General features: G+C 40.1%; 1 protein-coding gene across 6 annotated transcripts in view; it reads right to left on the reverse strand.

Moving 5' to 3' along the window:
* The window catches only part of LOC140462906 (protein phosphatase EYA1-like), a 251083-nt gene that overhangs the window by 149600 nt on the left and 83432 nt on the right, over window positions 1-18051 (reverse strand). For all 6 annotated transcript variants that reach the window (XM_072556368.1, XM_072556373.1, XM_072556370.1 and 3 more), the window contains 2 exons: window positions 3282-3347; window positions 875-938 (listed from right to left, as the gene is read on the reverse strand). In XM_072556368.1, coding sequence (XP_072412469.1) covers window positions 875-938; window positions 3282-3347 — 130 coding nt within the window. The remainder of the gene's footprint in view (window positions 1-874; window positions 939-3281; window positions 3348-18051) is intronic.

The following is an 18051-nucleotide window of genomic DNA, read 5'->3' on the forward strand; positions in this document are numbered from 1 at the left end:
AGGGAGGCTGAGGGGGTTGAAGGCTAGAAGAATGTCTTGTTTTATTGTTATCCTGAAATAACCTTGACACCTGACAGCATCTGTGGTTACCTCACCTGTTTCCAGTGGCATTAGGCCTGACTTCAGTTATCACACACTTTGCCAGAACCAAAACTAGACCATGCGCAGTGCACCTTCTCCCTAGTCAGGATTGTGGACTTTGGGATTTTTCCGGACTTTGTGCTCCTTATATGGGAGCAGAAATTCTGGTCTAAGTTCCTAAGTGGTCTCCTAATGTTGACGGGTTAATTGTTCAGAGATGGTCTGAAATACAAACTTCAGAACTAAGACAAGCTATTGACAAAAATAAACTCTAATAGAAATGTATGACCAGCCAAGTAATCTTTATTCAGAAAATAGAATACAAGTTAACAGTTAGGTGGCAACTGAATAATAACTTATTTAGGCTTTGTTAACTGATGAATGATCATGTTTTAATAAGATGGCGAGCAACCATTGGACAAGATAATTGGGCCATCATAAATTCTCAGTTTTCTTGGTCTATAGCAATGAAAATTGGATGGGTGCTACATGTACACTGTTAGATTACTGCCCAGATGAAGAAGATGAAATTAACTCTTGTGGATCCCAGTCACATGGTGTCAGCTCTGTAATTCTTGGCTTCCATACATGTACTCACATGATCTGATACTTTTAAATCTCTCATTGTTTAATAAATTTAAAGTGGGTCATCACAGAATGGGTCACATCACAGATGTAATTACTCTGTCTTCAGCAGCAAAGATAGCAATAGAAACATTAATACAATGATTAAGAATTTAAGTTACAGTGCATTATCTAGATTAAAATATAACATTTTGTACAATACACTTACTTTGAAGTATAAATCTGGGGCGAAAACTGGTGTGGTTGCCTTTTACTGAGATCACTGCTATTAGCTGTAAATGAAAACCAGGCAATTAGATAATGTAATGGACTGTTGAAAACAGAGACTTATAGGGATGCCTCCTACAGCATAGATAATGGTATGTTTTCACTAAATAAATGTTGATTGTCTTGAGTCTTGCCTCACAGGGCTTCATAATATAATTTGTTTACAATAAGTCCTATTTCATTTGCTAAAGTATTAATTAATTAGGTTGAAATGTAAACAATAGCAAATCAACTATTGCATAGGTGTGGGTTTCAAATGCTGTATAGGTGGGACGTTATGATATAGGCAACCGTGGCAGACAGGAGTGAAAGAAAAAAACAGTATTGCCATGGCAACTGGTACAGTTGCAATAGAGTGTCTTTGTATTTTGTAAACATAGGATGATCTGTAATTAGAATTACTGTGCATGCATATTGTAAAAGTGTTCCATTCACAAATTAAAATGATTAAATTTTGAATGGAGCTGCTCATTACACAACAGCATTGAGATTTTTAAAACTATTTTTATGTTCATATTTGAAATATGTCTAACACTTTCAGTATAAATTATCTTTGGCTTATAAAGTAGAATTACAGTAGCCTCCAAAATGACTGAAAATGTGCTAAATGAATTGGCAGCGTATAGCTCAGGTGTGTAAAATTATTTTTGCAATTCAATAATTCTAAATCTGATAATGCTTAACTTGTAACAAATAATTTTTCTGGACTGCATGTGCTGGGATTTCCTGCAGACTTCAAGAGCCCCAAAGTCAGGAACAAGTGGAGGTCTGGAGTCTACAGTAGTTGAGGGTGAGATCAGTGCAGCAAAATGTTCAGACATAGATTTTAAATGGCTGAGCAAACATCCAAGGTAACCATATGGGTGCTTCATCATGGAGGGGAGAATTAAAGTAAAACCTCAGAGGGGCTTAGCCAGGAGACCCATCAAATGAGAAGGGCAGGCCTTGGTTAGAAGCATGTGGACCAGTTGGCGTGACTCCCCTTTGGGCCATGGAGTTTCTGGAGCTATTTTCAATCCACAACAATGCCTTAAGGTCAAAGGGAATGATGAGGAGGTCTGGTTATCAGTCAGAAAGGTAACCATTGGAAAAGTCTTTTGTTTTCCACGCTGTGTTCAGCTATAATGCTAAGTGCTCCTGAATTAAATATGTTGGAGATCAATGGCATGTGTTAGGTAACCCTAGCAGTTGCTGTAATTGCAGCTTCAGTATCGCCTTCACTGGGTACTTGAAAAGGTGGAACATAAGGCAGTGTGATAAACAAAGGTTGTCGCCAGTGACGATGAATGTGGCACACCTTTTGTTTATGTGAACAATGTCTAAATTATAGGCTCCAAATTATGATGGCCCTTCATACTTACCTTTCAGAATGCAGTAATATTTTAATTGTGAATACAATATATTGTCTACTGCATTTTCAAGGCAAAAATGGAACAATGAGATAAATAGATTTTGAATTTGTATTTGCAGAGTGGGGTTCAAATGTACAGGGTGTGCTCAATTCTGATTCATGCTATAGCTAGAAGCTGGATAACTTAACTCAGAGAGAGGACCAACGCACTACTTTACAGCATCATTCCAGTTATCTACGTTACCTAACTCACCTATCTGCTTCGTGATTGTAGAAATACCTTTCTGTTTGTGCTTGCTAAAAGTTGTTCCCACATTTTTTCCATCATTGACCCCATTTTGAGACTTGAAAATTGTCATGACCCCTCACTGACAGTCAGAAGGACAACTATATGGCTGTTGTAACTCAGGCATAGTTCCGTGGCTGCCATTGCTACCTCAAAGCCCACACATCCCAAACTTGTAGCTCGCTTGGTGTCCTGACACCTAATTTTGGTAGCTTGGGTCTCCTCCCTGTGCAGTATTTCCACTTTGTTGATTCAAAGAAGGCTTTTCACCAAACGTACAAAGAGAGACCTCAGTGCCCCCTATCTGCAGGAAGTCATGCCCAATTTTGCATTAGTCCAAAACCATCCAAGATGCATCATTAAAGTAGGATCTCTCAGCTGCCTAAGGTGTTGGAGAGGTGCACGGCCATGTGACTGAAGAGATGAGTTTCACATAGAATCACAAAGGTCTACACTCATTTTCAAATGAGCATTTTTCTCTACTGCTCATCTCCTGCTTTTTCTCAATATCCTTGAACATTATTTCTAATCAAATAATCATCCAATGCCCTCCTGACTGTCTCAGTTGAACTTGCCTCGACCACACTTGTAGGCAGTAGAGACAACTGGTACCACCCTACTGTAAAGGCCAAATTCCCGAGACATATGCCTTCTCTGATTACCCATTAATGAACGCACATGTACGCTCCAGGATTAAAATGTTAAACTGACCTGAATTGGAGAATTGTTCCAATGCTGCTGTGGAAATTTCACTGCTGCTCATCGACTCCGATTTGTCTGTGAAAAATGGATAAATCATTTACTGAACACTGAAGGGATAGCTGTGAAAATGAATTGCAAAATTCCAAAATCAAAAGAGAATAAAAAGAAAAAAAAAAATTAAAAATAATAATTTCTACTTCCTTCTCTTAAAACCAGTTGGGCTAGTTTGGATATAAATGAAATCATTTTACAAGTCATCCTTACTATTCTTCTGTGCACCAAATACAACTTGTTCATTGTGGATTCCCAATACCTAGTGTTCGATTTTCCTCTTCATATCTTGATGATGCTGAGCTGAAAGGCAGCTAAACAAATATCTTGTTCTCACTATCTTCATGCTCCATTGTTCTTTGGTATGAGCTTTTGTTTCAATATTTGAATCCTCTTTGATTTTCTGCATTTATTTTGCATTTGTTCTTCTGCTTGTAGCATTAATTTTTTATGAATGAACTTAACATTCAAAAGCGGACACAGAGCCTGTGCAAAAGTACTGCATATTGGGAACTTAGGCATTGAGGTTAACATGCCTAATGAACAAATTTTGGTACGCATAAGACACAGTAAACCAGGTTAGTTGTGAATTGGCCATACTGATGACTCTATCCAATACGCCAGTGAGGTTGTGTGAAGTCCTGGGGAGTACTGTAAAACTATGTTTAGTTTTCTGCCTCCGATCTCTATAACTCCTCATTTCATTTAGTTAAATAGCCTGCACCATTACCTTTCTCTTCCCTTTTCACTCCTATTTCTTTCCCTCTGCCAATGCTGTTTTTCTCCTTTGTTCTGCTCTTGAACTCTACATGCTTTGAGTTTAATGACATATCCAGCTTAATGGTAAATTTCCAATTACAGTCTTTAATTTTGTTAACTTAGAGGTGTTGGGACTTTTGCAAGTATGAATGAAGCCTCTACTGATATCAAAATAGATCCTGAAGTAGTTAAGTTTTGAGCACAGCAACAGAGCCAGGGGAATTAATCAATGGAGGCACTCATCAGATTTTTATTAAACTCATTCATGGGATGTTAGCATTGATAGTAATCATTGCTGATTCCTAGAGTAGATGGTGGTGAGCTGCCTCCATGGACTGCTGCAGTCCACCTGAGTGGAATGTTGTTGGAAAGAGGGTTGCAGGTTTAAGGCCAAGTATAGTGAGGGAATGGCAGGATAATGTGTCGTCCAGAGGGGAGCTTTCAGAGGGTGATGATCCTATGTGGCTGTTGTAGTTTAACTTGAATAGAATTAGCTTTCTTGTCACATGTACTCAAGTGAGTACACTGAAAAGTCACAAGACACCACTTAAGGTGCCATTTTAGATACAAGGTACCTTCAGTACAAGTTCTTAGGAATAAAAAATTAGAAATAAAAAGTCCAATTACAGATCATAGGAATAAATGAGAAAATAGAGAAATAAAAAGTTCAGAACACCGGTCCTTCCAATCCAGTTCACATTGGTACTAAGCCTCCAGTCTGAGTTGGGCCTTGACTCCAGATCATGCTGAGCTTCACCTTAGAGGCTGGGAGACCACTCTGGAATGACCTCGAGGCCAGAAGTCCACAGTGAGCCAAAAGACTGCCACGAGCTGCCAAAAGACTATTGTGCCAAGCTGAGAGACAGCCAGGTGCCACTGAGAGGCCATCATGCCAGGCCAGGAGATTGCAATGTCAGGCTGATGGGGGTCAGAGGCTTGGAAGGTTCTGTCAAAGGAGCTTTGCTGAGTTGCTGCAGGGCAGCTTCTACATGGTGATCACTGCTCCTATTGCACATCACTGGAGAAAATATTTGTTCGCTACTTTTATTGAGGAGGAAGACATAACTATTCATGACATAAAAGGGCAGATATGGAGGCAAAAAGGCAAAGACATTAAAATTACTTCCACAGACTATGAATCCCTGTGGTGGCTTTCCTGCCTGAAATCAGGAGACGACGAATTCTGAAAACTTGGCGTAAAATTGACTTGCACCTTTAGATCTGAATTTTAGAAATTCTCCTGCCACAGGTATGGAAAATCACAGGAAGGACAGCAGTAGAGATTCATCACACAGTTCTTAGCATCGTCCTTTAAAATAGAACATAGAACAATACAGCGCAGAACAGGCCCTTCGGCCCTTGATGTTGCGCCGACCTGTGGACTTTTCTCAGTTCGTCCGCCTACAGTATCGCAAAATCATCCATGAGCTTATCTAAGAATTGTTTAAATCACCCTAATGTGGCTGAGTTGACTACCTCAGCAGGTAGGGCATTCTATGGCCTTACCACTCTCTGTGTAAAGAACTTGCCTCTGACATCAGTTTTAAATCTATCACCCCTCAATTTGTAGTTATGCCCTCTTGTATAAGCTGACGTCATCATCCTAGGAAAACGTCTTTCTCTGTCTACCCTATCTAATCCTCTGATCATCTTGTATGTCTCCATCAAATCCCCCCTTAGCCTTCTTCTTTCCAATGAGAAAAGACCCAAGTCTCTCATCCTTTCCTCATAAGACCTTCTCTCCAGACCAGGCAACATTCTGGTAAATCTCCACTGCACCTTTTCCAATGCTTCCACATCCTTTTTGTAATGGGGCGACTAGAATTGTACACAATATTCCAAGTGTGGCCGCACCAGCGTTTTGTATAGTTGCTTCAAAGAGCTTCAGATACGATTATTTATGGCAGTCACTGTGGATATCTATACAAATAAATTATTTAAAGAATGAAGGGTAGCTCATTGGTTAGTACTGCTGCCTTACAATGCCAGGGACCTGGGTTCAATTCCAGCCTTGGGTGTGTATGTGGAACTTGCACATTCCCCCTGGGTCTGTATGGGTTTCCACCAGGTACTCTGCGTTCCTCCCATAGTCTAAAGATGTGCATGTTAGATGGATTGACCAAGGTAAATTATCCATAGTGACTGGGGACGTGCATGCTAGGTGGATTATTGGGAAAGGATAGGCTAGGATGCTCTTTGGAGGGTGAGTGCAGAATGACTTCTCCTTGCACTATAGGGATGCTATGACTCAAAGAGGAGAATGCAAGCTAAGGATATACAATACAGCACAGGAATATACCCTTTGGCCTGCCAAGCCTGCATCAATTCCTAGCCCTTATTTAGACCTGCCACTTACTGCCTATATGTAGTTTCTAACCTTCTGTTCACCTCCCATTCATGTGCCTATCAGGATACGCCTTAACTGTTGCTAACACGCCTGCTTCCACCATCTCCACTGGCAGTGCATTCTGGTCATCCACTACCCTCTGTGTGAAACATTTTCCATAAAACCATAAGACCATAAAACACAGGAGCAGAAATTAGGCTGCCCCTTTGTCTGCTCCACCATTCAATCATGGCTGATAAGTTTTTCAATCCCATTCTTCCACTTTCTCCCTGTATGCCTTGATCCCTTTGATACTCAAGAACCTATCAATCTCAGTCTTAAATATATTCAATGACCCAGCCTCCACAGCTTTGTGTGGCAAGGAATTCCATAGATTAACCATTCTCTGGCTTAAGAAATTTCTCCTTATCTCTGTTCTAAAATGTCTTCCCTTTACTCGAAGGCTATGCCCTCAGGTCCTAGTCTCTCTTACCAATGGAAACACCTTCCCCACATCTACCCTGTGGAGGCCATTTAGTATTCTGTATGTTTCAATCAGATTCCCCCCTCATCCTTCCAAACTCCATTGAGTATAAACCCATTATTTCCCTGCACTTCTTCCCTAAACTTTCCCCTGTCACCTTGAACCTGTGTCCTCCTTTACTTGACCCTTCCCCCTAGGAAAACACCTCTGACTATCTACCCTATCTATGCCTCTCACAATTTTGTAGATCTCTATCAGGTCACCCCTCACCCTCTGTCTTTCCAATGAAAACAATACAAGTTTATTCAACCTCTCCTCATAATTGAAACCCCCTCACCCTCAGACCTGGCAACATCCTTGTAAACCTTCTTTGCACACTCTCCAAAGCATCCACATTCTTCTGATAATGTGGCGACCAGAATTGCAAGCATTTTTCCAAAAGTGGCCTCAGTAAAGTTTTATAACTTGTAACATCACTTGCCACCTTTTATATTCAATGCCTTGGCCAATGTATGCAAGTATGCTGTATGCCTTCTTCACCACCTTATCACTTGTGCTGCCACTTTCAGTGATCTGTGGACCTGTATGTCCAGATTCTTCTGTACGTCAATGCTCTTAAGAGTTCTGCCATCTATCGTATAATTCTCATCTGAATTTGATCTTCCGAAATGCATTATCTCACATTGGTCTGGATTAAACTCCATCTGCCATTTATCTGTCTGAATCTGTAACCTATGTATATCCTGTGTATTCTTTGACAATCCTCCTCACTATCTGCAACTCTGCCAATCTTGGTGTCATCTGCACCTTACTAATCAGATCATCCACTAGTTACTGATCTCCATTCTGAAAAGCACCCTTCCACTGCTACCCCTTGTCTTCCATGATCAAGCCAGTATTGCATCCATCTAGCTAGCTCACCTAGATCCCATAAGATCTAACCTTCTATACCAGCTTCCTTTGAGGAACCTTATCAAATACCTTACTAAGGTCCCTGTAGACAGCATCCACTGCCCTTCCCTCATCAATCATTCTTGTCACCTCATCAAAAAAACACTCAAGCTGTGAGACATAACCATCCCCCCCATATAAATCACAAACTAGCCTAGTTTCTGATCCATAATTGTTCTTTAAATATAGGAAATTTTAAAAAAGGAAATTAATGATGTTATAACCAAAAAAAAAGGCCATTTAACCCACTATACCTGTGTGACTCTCTGAAAAGAGTACAGTGTCAGCAGTGACGCACAGATACACTACTGCCAGTCATTAAAATGCCTTCAAATCTCCTTCTAAACTCATGACTTCTACCACATAGAGGAAGATGGAAAATAGCAAGCTCCCCTCCAAGTTCTACCACTATCCTGGCATGGAATGTTATCACTCTTCCTACACAGTTACTGGGTTAAACTGCAGTGATTCAAGAAGGCAGCTCCTCACCAACATCACAAGGGTACCTAGAAATGGGCATGTTAGTGAAGATGATAATCCAAAAATAAATTGAAAGAAACAAGTAACCTATTTAATGTCTTAACTCTCAAAAGCTTTCTTGAATTCCATATTCAATGTTTCGACCGTTAGGATTGTTCATTTATAGAATATGCCATGTAAAAAGATATAATCTTCTAATCTCTCTCATCATTCTTTGGTGGTATTCCTATCTCACATTTTACAAAGGATGGAATTTATATTCATGACTTGTGGGTGATTCATCCATTAACTTAACCACTAAGCTCTCATACCAGGAATGAGTGAATGCGTTCAACATTGCCCATTTGCATTCTATAACCCTTTTCATGAAAACTAGGTTCCCATATATTTCCTCAAAACTTCATTAATGTGTCCTCCTTTTCAATGGCTACAAAATGCTGGGATAGATTGTCTGCATTATGCATTTTCTTATGCAGTCTCAGTAAAGACCACAATACATGAGTGCACTTTGTTACAGCAAAGGGAGATTGCAGAGAATCCTTCCTTGCCCCTTTTTCATTTTGGCAGGAGTTTGCAAACCCTCACCTGAAGTGGTTATTGTCAGAAGGTCCTCCTTTGTAGGTGAATAGATAATCAAACTTGCCAAAAAGTTAAAAAGAAACATGCATTTAGCACACTGGGGTGCATAAATCACACACAAGCCAAGGTAAATTGGTTCAGTTTTTTTTTAAACACAGTGAAATCATGACAATAGCATTTGTGTTGAAGTAGTGAGGGGATACATTTTCTGAGACCCAATTATTTGTGAGTTCTAATTAGGAATGAAAAAGCTATTCTCTGAAATTGCATTTGAATACAATTTTATTAAATGTGTTTTACAGAAAAACGTTGGAAACAAAACCAGTTTGGGGGACAAAAGAACTGGAACAGTCAAGCATGCAAATATTGTCTCAGTCAGATCAGAACATCCTTTTATTTCCCTCCCATTATCTCCTCTAGTCTTCTCTGCTGTCCTGAAAATACTCGCTCATTGTTTGGGTTCAGTTCCATGGATCTGATGACCTCTGCTACCCTGTCCAAGTGAACAACCATGAAGTACATGTGAATATTGACCTTTATTTTCAACAGACTGATTGCTCTCAGTGTCATAGCTGACCCCACTTCTCTCCTGGGTTCAACTCATGCAAATGTCACTTCAGCATGCGAGAGACTTGCCGATTTTCTCTCTCCTAATCTGAAAAATCTGAGGTCAACTCGTAACATCATCTGGGGCCAACCTAACAGCACAGACCAGGGATCGTAAGTGTGATCATCCTGGTCTTTTATGGTTCAACAGTTGTGGTCATGTAATCACACAGCACTATTTTTGTTAACTAACCATTCAGGTAAGGGACAGTGGCTGTCGCAGTTCAAGTCAGGAGGTGATAAAATCTCCAGACATTCAGTGAGAGTTGACAATCCTAACTTGCCTTTAGCTTTTACATAAGGCTTAACTGATAAATACTCCAGTTTCTGCCTACGAAGGTTCCAGCCACAAATCCCAGTTTAGTGACAAAAATCAAAAGAACTGCAGAAGCCGTAAATCAGAAACAAAAACAGAAGTTGCTGGAAAATTCTAAGGAAGGGTCACTGGCTTTGAAATGTTAACTCTAATTTCTCTTTACAGATGCTGCCAGACCTGCCGAGTTTTATCAGCAACTTCTGTTTTTGTCCCAGTTTACTGACTTTAGTACAAAATCCCTGTTGGCACTCCAGGGCAGATGAGAGAGCTGTACTGTTAGAGGTGCACTTGGGACATTAATCCAAGATCCACTACCTTTCAGGAGAATGTAACAAGCTACTAATGTTCGGTTGAAGAAGAACAGGGGAGTTCTTCCTGATATTCTGGCTAATATTTATAGAACATAGAAAAATACAGTGCAGTACAGGCCCTTTGGCCCTCGATGTTGCACCGATCCAAGCCCACCTAACCTACATTAGCCCACTATCCTCCATATGTCTATCCAATGCCCGTTTAAATGCCCATAAAAAGAGGGAGAGTCCACCATTGCTACTGGCAGGGCATTCCATGAACTCATGACTCGCTGAGTAAAGAATCTACCCCTAACATCTGTCCTATACCTACCACCCCTTAATTTAAAGCTATGCCCCCTCGTAATAGCTGACTCCACACGTGGAAAAAGGTTCTTGTGGTCAACCCTATCTAAACCCCTAATCATCTTGTACACCTCTATCAAGTCACCCCTAAACCTTCTTTTCTCCAATGAAAACGGCCCCAAGTGCCTCAGCCTTTCCTCATACGATCTTCCTATCATACCAGACAACATCCTGGTAAACCTCCTCTGTACCTGTTCCAGTGCCTCCACATCCTTCCTATAGTATAGTGACCAAAACTGCACACAATACTCCAGATGCGGCCGCACCAGAGTCTTTTACAACTGCAACATGACCTCAGGACTCCGGAACTCAATTCCTCTACCAATAAAAGTCAGTACGCCATATGCCTTCTTCACAGCACTATTTACCTGGGTGGCAACTTTCAGAGATCTGTGTATATGGACACCAAGATCCCTCTGCTCATCCACACTACTAAGTATCCGACCATTAGCCCAGTACCCCATCTTCTTGTTACTCTTACCAAAGTGAATCACTTCACACTTCCCTACATTGAACTCCATTTGCCACCTTTCTGCCCAGCTCTGCAGCTTATCTATATCCCGCTGTAACCTGACAAATCCTTCCTCACTGTCAACAACTCCGCTGATTTTCGTATCATCCGCAAACTTGCTGACCCAACCTTCTAACCCCTCCTCCAGGTCATTTATAAAAATGACAAACAGCAATGGTCCCAAAACAGATCCTTGCGGAACACCGCTAGGAACTGCACTCCAAGATGAACCTTTACCATCAACTACTACCCTCTGTCTTCTTCCAGCCAGCCAATTCCTAATCCAAACCTCCAACGCACCCTCAATGCCATACCTCCATATTTTTTACAGTAGCATACTATGGGGAACCTTATCAAATGCCTTAATAAAATCTATATACACCACATCTACTGCTTTACCCTCGTCCACCTCCTTAGTCACCTTCTCAAAAAATTCAATAAGGTTTGAGGCACGACCTGCCCTTCACAAAACCATGCTGACTATCCTTGATCACATTATTCCTATCCAGATGTTCATAAATCCTATCCCTTACAATTCTCTCCAAGACTTTGCCCACAACAGAAGTGAGACTCACCGGCCTATAGTTACTAGCGTTATCCCTACTCCCCTTCTTGAACAAGGGAACCACATTTGTTATCCCTTGACCAACATAATTTAAATAGACAAGTCATTGTCACGTTACTGTTTGTGGAGAATTACTTTGCACAAATTGGATGCTGTGTGTTGTACATCACTTTAAAATGAGGTAAAAACAATGACTGCAGATGCTGGAAACCAGATTCTGGATTAGTGGTGCTGGAAGAGCACAGCAGTTCAGGCAGCATCCAAGTAGCTTTGAAATCGACGTTTCGGGCAAAAGCCCTTCATCAGGAATAAAATGACTTAAAACGTTATAGAGACATAGATATACACAGCACACAAAAAGACGATTTAGCCCATTCAGTCTATACCAGCCAAAACAAGCACCTAAATATTCTAATCCTATTTTCCAACACTTGGTCCAAAGCCTTGTATGCCTTGGTATTGTACGTACATTTCTATATTCCTGTACTGTGATTTGGAATGTTTTGAAGCTCTGAGAGATGGTACATGAATGTAAAATTGTTCTTTTTTCTTTCGAGATTGAGGTTGCATTTATACTGTAACTGTAGCCTAGCTGCAGAGCGAAATTTCTTTAGGCAAAACCTGTGATTAGGCCATCAGAATTTAGGTTTTCTACTCAAATCAGAGATTGAGTTGGACCACTAAACTAAAAGTAACATATAATTTGTGTTTGGCTGCATGGCTTGAATCTATATTCTATATGAACTGAGACTGGGATGGTTCGAATCAGTTTATCCAAACATCACTGAAGCGTTTTACTGTGCAATCAACATTCAGATTTTAATGACACATTTTTGGTTGATTAAATTCATTACACAACAGTGAACTGTTTTTGCCAAGTGCCAACAGCCTCTGATTAACCTCTTGTAACAAAGGCATGGATTGTACCTGTAAGAACTTGCTCAACAAGCTTTGCTGCCAGTAATGTCTTGAACAGATTTTTACATTCTTCTACTTCCCTTTCCTCCATGAAATAACAGAGATAATGTACTTATAACACCATGTCAGCACAGAGATAAAATGCTATTGTGGAATGAACCGAGAATCCACATAACCTCAAGCTTATAATTAATCATCAATAGGCTGAAAGAAAGAAAGTAAAATAAAGAACTCTATTTATATAGCACTTTTCGTGACCTTAGCATGACAAAAAAACTATCTTACTACCAATTAAATGTAGATAGTGCTGTAATGCAGGGTACTTGGCCTCTAATTTACACACAGCTGGTTCCCATAAATGGCAATATGATAATAACCTGATTGTCTGTGTTAGCAATGTTGATTGTGGAATAAATTTTGGCCAAGACACAGGGCAGCATTCCGTGGCATTGATTAGATTACTTACAGTGTGGAAACAGGCCCTTTGGCCCAATAAGTCCACACCGACCCTCCAAAGAGCAACCCACCCAGACCCATTCCCCTGCATTTACCCCTTCACCTAACACTACGGTCAATTTAGCATGGCCAATTCACCTAACCTGCACATCTTTGGACTGTGGGAGGAAACCAGAGCACCCGGAGGAAACCCACGCAGACATGGGGAGAATGTGCAAACTCCACACAGTCAGTTGGTCTGAGATGGGAAGTGAACCCGGGTCTCTGGCGCTGTGAGGCAGCAGTGCTAACCATAGTACAGGAATCTTTCACATCTATCTAAGACGATAGACAGAGACTTGACTTCAAGTCTCAACTGGAAAAGCAGCACCTCCAAAGTGCAGTATTGCACATGAACATCAGCTTTTATAACATGTTTAATTCCGGAAATGGGGCTCAAACACAACCTTCCGATTTAAAGATGAGAGTGCGACTACTGAGCCACAGATAACACCTGAAAGGGGCACGGTCACTAATAACCAGCTAAACATTTCAGTATCTCGTTAGGTTTGAGTTCAATCAAAAAGAAAGATTTTTAGAATGAGTGTTGTTGAGTAGATTCTGAATAATTAGCGCTGCTATTCCTGAAGTAAGATACTGTTATGAAATTAACAAGTTCTGCAGGCATTGGGCATACTGTAAAGCCAATGCAACCCCAAATGGTAATAGTCCCCTCAATGCAAACTTCTGTAGTCTTCATTGGTAGCAATCTTAGCTGCAAGACCCAGGTATGAGATAGAATAAAAGGACTGATGAAGTGGGGAATATTTGCTGTAAAATCAATAGAACAGTGTGTGAACATATTAGGATTGGGTGCACCAGGCATGGGAGTATTACTATGCAAAATAGCAGATTTAATCACTAAAGCCACAAGATTAGATTTCCCACTTCACCACCTTGTGGTAACTTTGTTCCAAAATGAAAGGGATGAGAGTTCTGTGATTCACTCCATCAATTCCTGCCTTGACTGTCAAGGCAGAAAATGATCTGACTGAAATTAATGTTTCTTTTCTTTAAACTCAAGACGAATTCATGAATTTTCATACACGAAGTTAGATACCCGGCAAGTTAATATATAGACAGAAAGCTATGGGGGCAGAGTGCATGTTCACATCAGAATTTCCAAAATCTTTAGCTAGTTGGGAGACATGCCATACTGTGGGGTCACAGACCTGTAGAAATGCTCATTTCTACAAAGTTCTACCAATAATTTATTGTCTTCCCTTGCCTTAAGTGAGTAGGAAACCAGAACAGAGTAGATTTTAGGTGTACCTTGATGCAGTGGAATCCACTTATAAAGAAAGTACTAACCTGGAAGATTGGAAGCTGGGAAAGTTAGTGCTGCCAGGTTGCAGAAGAGTGTAGCTTCTGTTCACCTCTTCATCTCGAAGGAGAGTAATCCCAGTTTCTCTAGTCTTTACTCATAACTAAAGTTCCTCAGCCCTGGCTTTAGCCAAATAAATTGAACGCTCCCCAAAAACTGGGCACCTTTCCTGAAGCATGGTGTCTAGAACAACCAGCTGCAGATATACACACTAAGCACAGGCTACTTGTGTTATTATTATTATTATTATTATTATTATTATTATTATTATTATTATTATTTTTATGAAGTAGGTGGTTTGGAATTGAGCTGCTTGCCTTTATTTATAGTTAAATACATTTTTATGACCAAATGTTGTGAAAAAAACTTTTTAAAATGCAAATGCTGAAAATCTGAAATAGAAACTGAAAATGGTGTAAATGATCGGCCCGGCAGGCAATATCTGTGGAGAGAGAAATTTTACGAGCAAACTTTATTGCTAGAGGTCACCAAAGTCCAGCAACAGAGGCTGAAAGCAGGAAGAAACAAGCCTTCGTCCAGCAGCAAGATCACATTTTGCCAGTGGCAGACAATAAGGGCGATTGCCATGGGGCTGTTGAGCCTATTAAGAATGGTAACTCCACTTGCAAAAGGTGGGTCAGCAGCACTCCTTCTAGTAGTGGTCACTGCTGGAGTTGCACCTGGATGATTGAGATCAGGCCATTAGGTTTCTTGGACAGTCTCACCATACAGTGGCAGGTATCCCTAGTCACAGGCAAAATACCCACAGAATCTTCATTGGCCATGTAATTGGCTCAATTTACTCTGTGCAGGCCATTCATCCATTGTCTCTCTTGCCACTGGCAAGATGACATGAAGTTGGGAATATATAGGACATGGCACCTGATGCCACTCTGTCTTATTTTGCCTGTCTCCCTGCCATCCAGTCTACCTCCAAATGACTGGTAAAATTTAGCCTAGTTGATAAATCCTCATCATAGTTGTGGACAGGCCAGATGTGTATAAACTTCAGGTGAGAACAGAGACAGTGAAGAGGTTAAGGGATGAAGAACAAATGGAAGGTTTGTGATTGAATGCAATACAGGCACAATTAAATGGTAAAAGGAAAGGGTGTAAAGTAGTATAAATGGGAATAGCAGAATCATTACTAACAACTGCATTCCAAACAAAGCTCACAAGTTATATGAAATTGTTGAATTCAACATCACGTTGAGACCACAAGGGAGCAAAGTATCTAATGTAAAGATGAAGGGTTGTTCCTCAGGCTCACACTTAGCTGCATTGAAATTGTGTTGGAGGCTGAGATGTAGAGAAAGAGTGGGCTGCAGAACTTAAATGATAGGGATTGGATGATTGGACCTAAACTTGTAAACTCAACATATATGTTCCATAAAGTGGTCACCCAAACTGTTTGGTCATCCCATTGAAAGGGAGACAGCATTGCGAGCACCAAATACAGTATAGCAAATTGAAAAAAGCGCAAGTAACTTGCTTTTTCACTCGAAAGAAGCACTGAGGGCCCAGGATGGTGAGATGGGAAAAAGTATAAAGAAAGGCATTGCATCCCCTGTGCTTGCAATAAGAAGGGGAGGGGATGGGTGCTAAGGGTGATTGAGAAGTAGACCACGGTATTTTACAATATCCATTTTAACATGTCTTCCTTTTTCCTCAACAAACCTGTATCATAATGTCGTGGTCCTCACTTGTATCCATTCTATTGTCACACTTCTCTCACTTGTCATCACCAGCTTATTTAATCTCCACATTCAATGGACCTTGCTTTGTATTGCCACAATTTCATGTGTAATACCACATCCAAAGATATCTTCCTTTTCCTTTGCTTTTCAAAATTTTGAAGTGACCATTTTAGTTTGTTGGTAGTGATTTCAGAAAAGCAGCCAATTCATATTTGAGCCAAATCTGTACTTCTGCCAATGGCTAGAAATATCACTTCCTTAAAAACTACACACAGTTACAAATGCATAACTCTCATGGAAAACAGTAGAATTTAAAGCCAAAGTTGACTAAGGAAGTAACACTTAATTCTAACAAGGAGTGTTGGAAATCAAGGAACAGTTAGTACTTGAGGTAATCAAAATACAACTCATACAAAATAATGACGTGACTTATGGTGCTCTGTGCAACCTTTTATAATTCTCATTAAAACATAACTAAAAATAAAGAGAAAACAAGTGAAATATTTGTCCAGATATTTGTTATAATTGCAGTATATATAGGAAGGAAAAATAATGCATTCCACACATCAGCAAAACTTTATCCTGCGTTTGGCACACATGAAGTAGTAAGTCTCTTACTTATTGAATAAATTTAGTATTCTGGTATTCCACTGATCCCCACTGTTTTGCTGACATTTATAAATGGAGCTTAATATGAATCCAGACCTTTAATAAGCATATTTTGTCTCTGAGGTAAAAAGGTTAAAATAAACTGACACCAGGGCTATTTATGTCCGAAAGGTTTTGAGTGCCAAGTTATGTATTTAAGATTGGCAAGCTATGCCTACACTTGTGTAAATGATGTTGCGATCAGATGTTTGTATTAGTGGTGGTGTGACATGCATTGAGGATTCTAGACTAGTCCCTACTAGAGCTAATGTTTCAGGAACGACACATTCTCACTGTGAGTCATTGAGTTCTCTGAATAGACGATTATTCCAGGTGAATACATCGGGTTGCAAGTTGCAGCATTTCACAACTCATAGCGCAGGAATTTAGATTTTAACTGAAATACTGATTCATAAAGGAGAATATTTCACTTGTGCTGAGGTTAGCCGCAAATCTTTTCTCACAAACTGATTTTGGACATGAGACAGGTTACACAAGTGGGCTTCTTTGAGTGTTTTTAAAGGAATTTTAATCAAAAAATGTATAAACATAAAGACATTAATATGTCTGTGTGACATGGATAAAGCAACCTAATGTTTACAAAAGTTGATGTCTGTGTGGTTGCTTGCAGTGAATATAGAAAGCTTCTCTGCAATAGAATAAGTAAAGAGAATTTGGAGACATGATAATAAGCAAAACTAACCTTGAACTTTAAAAAAAAACTCCATTGCAATTAAACTTGATGGCTGATGGAGTAATTGTTACCTAGTGCTGTGACTTCAGGCTTGATTGAAGAATTCATGAAGGAAATAAACAGCTTCCAAATTCAACAGGTGCAGTGGTAGAGTTCCTACCTCTGAGTCAGGAGGCCTGGGATCAAGTCTCATTTAGTCTAGAGATGTATTAATAATGTCTCTGAACATGTTGACTGGGGAAAGTATCTCCAATTCAAGTGAGTAAAGAGGCTCAAGCAGAATGGAACTGAGTGGATGCCTTTACATAAGATTTAACAAAGTCTTGAGTTCAATGCCATGAATGCACACTTCTTCATGGTATTTTGTTATGAATGAAGGGTGTGACCTTTCTAACATGTCAATTTACAACACAGCTTTGTACTGTACGTTCTGAGGAAGGGTCACTTGACCTGAAACGTTAACTCTGATTTCTCTCCACAGATACTGCCAGACCTGCTGAGCTTTTCCAGCAATTTCTATTTGTCTCAAACCTATTCTCCCTCTTTATGAGACATTGCGCAGCCTCTGATAATTGCATCCTTCATTGATGCAAATTGAGTTTGCAATATTGGGAATCATGTATAAAATTCCACCACCACCATTCTTTGGCATTTTTGCCTGCTAACTTCCAGTGGTATACTACCCTTTCCTAAAAATGTCAGTGATAGCTCCAATGGGA

This window comes from Chiloscyllium punctatum, chromosome 37 (genome assembly GCF_047496795.1).
Source record: "Chiloscyllium punctatum isolate Juve2018m chromosome 37, sChiPun1.3, whole genome shotgun sequence".
Lineage (NCBI taxonomy): Eukaryota > Metazoa > Chordata > Chondrichthyes > Orectolobiformes > Hemiscylliidae > Chiloscyllium > Chiloscyllium punctatum.